General features: G+C 36.8%; 1 protein-coding gene across 1 annotated transcript; it reads left to right on the top strand.

Moving 5' to 3' along the window:
* LOC107608961 (glucose-1-phosphate adenylyltransferase large subunit 1) lies at positions 590-3,855 on the top strand. The gene is made up of 13 exons (XM_016310754.2): positions 590-1,105; positions 1,222-1,356; positions 1,423-1,593; positions 1,722-1,814; positions 1,890-1,973; positions 2,060-2,115; positions 2,268-2,361; positions 2,478-2,663; positions 2,761-2,841; positions 2,978-3,064; positions 3,153-3,257; positions 3,341-3,508; positions 3,613-3,855. The coding sequence occupies exons 1-13, from the start codon at positions 893-895 to the stop codon at positions 3,712-3,714; spliced, it is 1,575 nt and encodes a 524-aa protein (XP_016166240.1). The 5' UTR covers positions 590-892; the 3' UTR covers positions 3,715-3,855.

The raw sequence follows: 7,231 nt of genomic DNA, 5'->3' as shown, positions 1-7,231 counted from the left end.
AAAATTATAATTATAATATTTTCAACCTACAGATAAAATTAAAATTAAATTCAAATTCTTTCCTATCTTATTTATTGTCATTCTTGCAATTCATTAGCCAACAATTAATTATTAAATAGAATTCATATTGACAATATGTTAAAATGGAAGATAACATGAACAATCAAAAAAAAAAACTTTTAACTTAAATATCAATCAACATCACATACCAATCTTACATCTAACATATGATTAGCTTGGTTCATAATCAAGCTCAACAAAAGTAAAAAATCTCGATCTATCAATGCATAGCTCTAGCTAGCATGCACTGTTGCATACTTGGACATGTGACATGTACAAACCCCACTTTCCAATGGAAATGGTGACACGCGAACGAGTAAAACCAAATAACAACCGTAGGAATTAGAATAAAGATTAATTTATATACGAAAATGGCATTGCATTTCGTCGGTTAATGGGTTGGCCATGTGTAAGAGACGCCTAGAAACTTGGACTAAGGGAATTCAGAGCCATGGGCTATAGTGGAAAAAACAATCAATACGGGTCATTCATTATTTTTCTACTATTGTCTTTTCTTTTAGGGGATTTCACGTTACCAAAACCAGAAGATTTTTTCCCCAACCTTATTATATCATAAAAATAAGTCATTCATTCATTAGTCATAATAAATTAGGGTCTCTCTCCCTGGCTCACAAGCCAATAAAGGCGGCCATTACTAGCCTTCAAAACCACTCGATCGTTCACATTCACATTCCCTCCAATAATTTACCTTCAAAATTCTTAACTATTACCTCTTCTGATTGCTTCTCGGGATCCCCATTTTTTCGTTGTATCAAACTCTTCCTACTTCATTTGTTTGGTTTTTGTTTCATCTGGAGGTTTCTTTTCTGCAATGGCGTCTGCATGTGTGACCTTCCAAGCCAATACCCATTTACCAAACACAGAGAAAGGTGATATCTTTCATCAAGAGAATGGCTTCTTCGGTGAAAGAATCAAAAGGAGCTTCAATAGCAGCCCCCGTGTCGTTAAAGCTGCCCACAAGTGGGTCAAGCCTGGCGGTGTTTCTGCTGTTCTTACTTCAAAAAATTCCACCAAACAAACCCTGGTAAGATCAGTTCTGGAACGGGAAAAAAAAAAAGATTATTCTTTTGAATGATTGTAGAATTATGTTCTTTGTTTCCTTGGCTGCATTTTTATTTTTATTATGCACTTCAATTTCAGAATCAGACACTACAAGTGCCATCTTTCCTTAAGAAAAAGGTTGGGGCTGACCCAAACAATGTTGTTTCCATCATACTGGGAGGAGGATCAGGGGCTCATCTTTTTCCTCTCACCAAACGAGCTGCAACCCCTGCTGTAAGCGCAACAGTCTTACCCTTTTAATCTTGGCGGTACAACGTTAATTTTGTGTGCATTTTGCAGGTACCTGTTGGTGGATGCTACAGGCTCATAGATATTCCAATGAGTAACTGCATCAACAGTGGCATTAACAAGATATTTGTGCTGACACAGTTCAACTCTGCTTCCCTAAATCGTCACATTGCACGCACCTATTTTGGAAATGGCATCAGCTTTGGGGATGGCTTTGTGGAGGTATGTCACCACCCTTAACATGGACATTGGGCGGCAACTCTACTAGCTTTTATTGATAGACAAATAGAAGCCACTAGAGTTTGTTTCTATTCATGAGGACTAATCAAATTCAACTAAGTGCCAAACAGGTTTTGGCTGCTACTCAAACACCAGGAGAAGCTGGAAAGAATTGGTTCCAAGGAACTGCTGATGCTGTGAGGCAATTTACATGGGTGTTTGAGGTGGGGAACTGATTTTATTTGTCAATTGATTATATGCCCTCTCTTCTTTGTTTTTTAATAGAATATTTTTTGTAGGATGCCAAGAACAGAAATGTTGAGAATGTATTGATCTTGGCCGGAGATCATCTATACCGAATGGATTACATGGATCTCGTGCAGGTATATATTCAGATTGTTATATCAGGTTCATAATTACTTCATATCATTTTCCAAACTTTTCTCATGTGTCTACAACAAATAAACAGAGTCATGTTGATAGAAATGCTGATATCACAGTTTCTTGCGCTGCTGTGGGAGAAAGGTATTTTGAGTCTTTTTCTGCTATTATAATACAAGTATTTTACTTAAATTTCACTCTAAAGTGAATAGAAGCAACTACTTTTTTTCAAAATAAAAATTCCAAATTTATTATTTTTTTTCTGTTTAATTGCCATTTGCCTGCTTTCTGTTCAGCCGTGCATCAGATTATGGACTGGTCAAAGTAGATGACACAGGCCGAGTCATCCAATTTTCAGAAAAACCAAAGGATGATGATCTAAAAGCAATGGTAATGCATCTAACATGGCAAAGCTTTGCTAGTATAGACTTAAAACATACACAGATTATATGGACTTCATTTGCAATCTTAAACTTTCATTTGTATCTATGTTTGATTCTTTGCAGCATGTAGATACCTCTTTTCTTGGGTTGTCACCTCAAGATGCATCAATGTCACCATACGTTGCCTCTATGGGGGTCTATGTATTCAAAACAGATGTCTTACTCGATCTTCTGAAATGGAGATATCCTGCATCCAATGACTTCGGATCTGAAATCATTCCTTCAGCCGTGGAGGAATACAATGTCCATGTAAGAGAAATTCTACGAAATGTTTTTCTATCCATTCTACAAGGAACATTATCTGCCATTTATCAGGAGCTAACAATGTAAAGTTGAATTTTTGCAGTCATACTTTTTTGGAGACTATTGGGAAGACATTGGAACAATAAAATCCTTTTTTGATGCTAACCTTGCTCTTACCAAAGAGGTGGGTTTAGCCAAGCCATTTTTCTCATTTTCTTATCCTCATTCTGCGATACAATGAGCCTGCTAGAGTGACAAAATTTGTTTGTTGTAGTTCAGTTTATTAGAGCTAATATCTGCTTTGTGCTACTATCTTGCAGAATCCAAAGTTCGAATTTTATGATCCCAAGAAACCCATTTTCACATCTCCAGGATTCCTACCACCAACAAAGATTGAGAATTGCAAGGTACAATAGTCTATCTTATAGAATCTTAAGTATAAAAAACATCATCATAAGATCTCTCACTCATTGTATTTGAGTTTTTCTTTGGCAGATTGTGGATGCAATTATCTCTCACGGATGTTTCCTTAGAGAATCTACAGTCCAACATTCCATTGTTGGTGAACGTTCGCGGTTGGATTATGGCGTTGAGCTTCAGGTAAGTTACCATAAATTCTTGACCAAGGACGGTCCAGTCCATGCAGCACAACACTCATTTTATGATGAAACCATGTTTTACAGGACACTGTAATGATGGGAGCAGACTATTACCAAACAGAAGCCGAAATTGCTTCTTTGATGGCAGAAGGGAAAGTCCCAATTGGGATTGGAAGGAACACCAAAATTAGGAACTGCATTATTGACAAGAATGCAAAGATCGGGAAAGATGTCATCATTGCAAACAGAGAAGTAAGCATAGCTACCCTTTTGATGAGTTAGCAGTTATTCCGGTCCAGTGTGTGTGTGTGTGTGTGTATGCCTAACCGAACCAATGCATTGCTTTCTCTGTATAGGGAGTTGAAGAAGCAGATAGGTCAGCAGATGGGTTCTACATTCGATCAGGAATCACCGTTGTAATGGAAAAGGCAACAATACAAGATAGCACCGTCATATGAACACAGTTTGGGGGATGGTAGGGGGCTGCTGTACATGTATAATAGAAGCTTCCCCTTTCCCCCACTCCCTACCATGTAAAATTAATAATAAAAGCAATGAATGAAAATCATGATGCATTCAAGTTAAGTAGTTTGATGAAATGTTTTTGGTGTTTACTCCGATACAATGATAAATTCATACCTATCGATACAATAAAAGCATAAATAAATAACAAACAGACATGTGGATTATATTATCCATGTCAACATTTAATTTTTTTTAGAAAAATATATATTATATCAATAATTTTACTAAAATACTCTTATAATTTTAAATAATTTAAAAAATAAAACAAAAACATCTTTAGTTATTCATCACACTAAAAGAAAATTTTCAATTTTATTAATGCTTGCTCATGAACCCTGATATCTCATGAGTTAAGTCTCAATGTAGTTCCTGAAGTTGTATTCGAGTCCTATAGTAGTCCCTGAATTTAAAAGTTACCCATATTTATCCTTGAAATTACACTTCGGGACTCAAACTTGTCCTTCCGGCAATTTCTGCCCACCTGGTGCTACCGAAAAGCTGAGTTGGCAGGCTTCGTGACACGTGGGCATTACAATGGCTAGCTGATGTAGCAGAGTAAACTGTTCGGAATCAATTTGGTTCCTCAAATCAAGTTGAAACCCTAATCCCCAATTTTGAAGCCCACAGCGCTCTATCTTCTCTTCTCTTTGGTTCTCTGTTCTTGTCTTCCCCAGCTTTGAAGTCCGACTGTTATGGCAAGTGCAAGCAATGCAGCTGGGAGCTCGAACAACCCACGATCATTTGAAAGCATCATGAGGAGAATGAATAGAAACAGAGAATCGCGTTTGCCAGAATGGTGTGGTTGCAGGTCGAGACCAGTGCTGCGGTGGTCAGGGATGGATTCTAATCCAGGGAGACCGTTCTTGGGTTGCCCAAACTACAATGTAAGTATTATTGTTGTTGAATGCTGTATTTATGGATATAAAAGGATGGATATTTGGTTAGAACTTAGAAACCCAATTGCATATATGAATGTAGTTGCTTTACTCTGTTGGCATTTCAGTTCCTTTTAATTAGTAATTTAGCTTTTTAGTACTGTTTTGTGTTTGAATAAGGAGTTATGGTGCATATTTTTAAAGAGAGTTTGTAGTATGTTGTGTGCAACTGCAACTCTTCATTTTGGGCCTGTCCAGGATGAAGATTTTATTCTGTGGAAATTAGGCTCACTAATGCACTTGCTGATAAAGTTTTGCTGTTGCTATTTTATGAAGTTGTGGGTGAGCATGTGCCTTGTTTTTTCATTGTGTTTATTCTGCAATGATACTTTGTAGGATAAAATTTTGAACATGTTGATGCAGGGACTATTTAAGAGAGTAGTGCAACGGGTTTTTGCAATTTGGATAGACAGTTATCTTAATTTTAAGGACAGAGTTATCTTAATTTTAAGGCATCCTTTGTGGTTGTACAACTTGCCTATTTTTGTTGAACTTTGACCTTGCACGATCACACTAGAACTAAAGATCTTTTGAGATTTGAAATTTCTTGTAGCTCACCAATTTTTTGTACCTCATTCGGGATATCCATATTAATCTTCTTAAACGAACTTAATGTGTCATGATAATGAATTCTGAATTTGACTAATTTACCTAACTCCTTTTCTTTATATTGGGTTAGTTTAGTTAAACTGAATGTAATATATCATTGATGTCTTGCATATATATGGTACAATAAAATTACATTCAGATATTTTTGTGTTAACTTTAATTATAAAGTAAGTTTTGCAATTGCCAATCAAATTAACTTAGCTATTGGAATAGTCAAGCTGTTTGATGAATTTCGTTTGGACTAGTGGATTAGTTATTGGAAAGGGAATATAAATTTTAATAGTTTGATCCATCAAGATTCAAGTGAGTGTCTAGAGAACTGCTATCCTTAATTACATCAAAATAATGTTCTTGATGTAACACTTTCTCAGCACAGCTGAATTTGATTTCTTGATGTGACATCAATAATGTTTATTTCTTTCTTATTAGTGGACAATAATTGATTATTCTATCCTTTCACATTTCCAATCTATTACTAGCAGTGATATCTGATTTTAATTTTAAATTCGCATAGGTAATCTGAGCGGGATTTGACAAGTTGGAGAGCAAGGGTGGAATCTTGCAGCAGGTACTTCTTCTAGGCTATCGTTGGAGGCCAAATGAGTGGCAACTATCTGCCAACCACTGTTCAATTTTATTCTATGAAATTCCATGCTTATGTCTATGTACTGGAATTTTGATCAGTTGTCTATTCGGTGAGGTTCAGTTCTCGAGTAATTGCTGTAGCTCAATCCACTCAGGTATACTTTCTCTTTTATTTTTGTTTATCAATCGCCTTCAATACCTGCTTTCTTGAAATAACTAATGGAGTCATTGTTTCACAGATACACTATTTTCAATACCTTCAATAAGTTGTTGTTTATATATGCTGAATTATTCCTGGGCTGATGGTGGTTATACATGCTGCATAATGTCCTGTTCGTATGTAACATTGCTGTTTAGGGACTAGTCTGATGTCACTTATATAAGTTTAGGGACTAGTTTGATATCACTTATAAAAGTATAGGGACTATTTTGGTGCTCAAAAACAAGTGTCTGACAGCTTTTTATAAAAGTGAAGGAATCAAAAAGTTGGGTCCCGATGTGGTCTGGTGACCCAGACTATGAGAAGTTCAAAGTTCATGGCTGGCCAACCAACATGGTTGTCGAAATTCATGATGTGGTTCCTCTAAAAGGAAATTTCTCCAAGCATGATGAAAAAATAACTTTAGGGAGTAGCAATCCACTAGGAAGCAGTCAACCAGCAAGGAATCCCCCACCTAACCCTATGCAAGGTGCAACACAGGGGAATGCTACAAGGCTTGCTGGTGCACGAAATTGTGATCTCAGGCAACGGCGCCAAAAACTCTGTACGCACGTCCTAATAAATCCTTTTTCATTCACAACTTCGATACAACTAACCAGCAAGTGCACTGGATCGTCCAAGTAATAAAACCTTACGTGAGTAAGGGTCGATCCCACAGAGATCGTTAGTATGAAGCAAGCTATGGTCACCTTGTAAATCTCAGTCAGGCGGATATAAAATAGTTATGAAGTTTTCGAAAATAAATAATAAATAGACAGAAAATAAAGATAGAAATACTTATGTATATCATTGGTGAGAATTTCAGATAAAGGTATAGAGATGCTTTTGTCCATTTGAACTTCTGCTTTCCTGCTGTCTTCATCCAATCAATCCTACTCCTTTCCATGGCTGGCTTTATGTAAGGACATCACCATTGTCAATGGCTACTTTTCATCCTCTCTGTGAAAATGGTCCGATGCGCTGTCACTGCATGGCTAATCATCTGGAGGCATTACCGTGGTCAATGGCTGCATCCTATCCTCTTGTGAAAATGGTCCAAATGCTCTGTCACAGCACGACTAATCATATGAGGTTCTCGATCATACTGGAATAGGATTCACC

The sequence above is a fragment of the Arachis ipaensis genome, chromosome B07 (assembly GCF_000816755.2).
Source record: "Arachis ipaensis cultivar K30076 chromosome B07, Araip1.1, whole genome shotgun sequence".
In the NCBI taxonomy this organism is placed as follows: Eukaryota; Viridiplantae; Streptophyta; class Magnoliopsida; order Fabales; family Fabaceae; genus Arachis; species Arachis ipaensis.
Note: the sequence above shows the minus strand (reverse complement) of the source record. Positions and strands in the feature narration are given on the sequence as shown.

What these genes read in the sequence shown, in the direction of transcription:
- LOC107608961 (XM_016310754.2), top strand. Translation starts at nt 893, where the DNA reads ATGGCGTCTGCATGTGTGACCTTCCAAGCCAATACCCATTTACCAAAC. An exon ending in ATTCCACCAAACAAACCCTG is followed by an intron (nt 1,106 to 1,221) that starts GTAAGATCAGTT and finishes CTTCAATTTCAG; the next exon opens with AATCAGACACTACAAGTGCC. An exon ending in AATTTACATGGGTGTTTGAG is followed by an intron (nt 1,815 to 1,889) that starts GTGGGGAACTGA and finishes TATTTTTTGTAG; the next exon opens with GATGCCAAGAACAGAAATGT.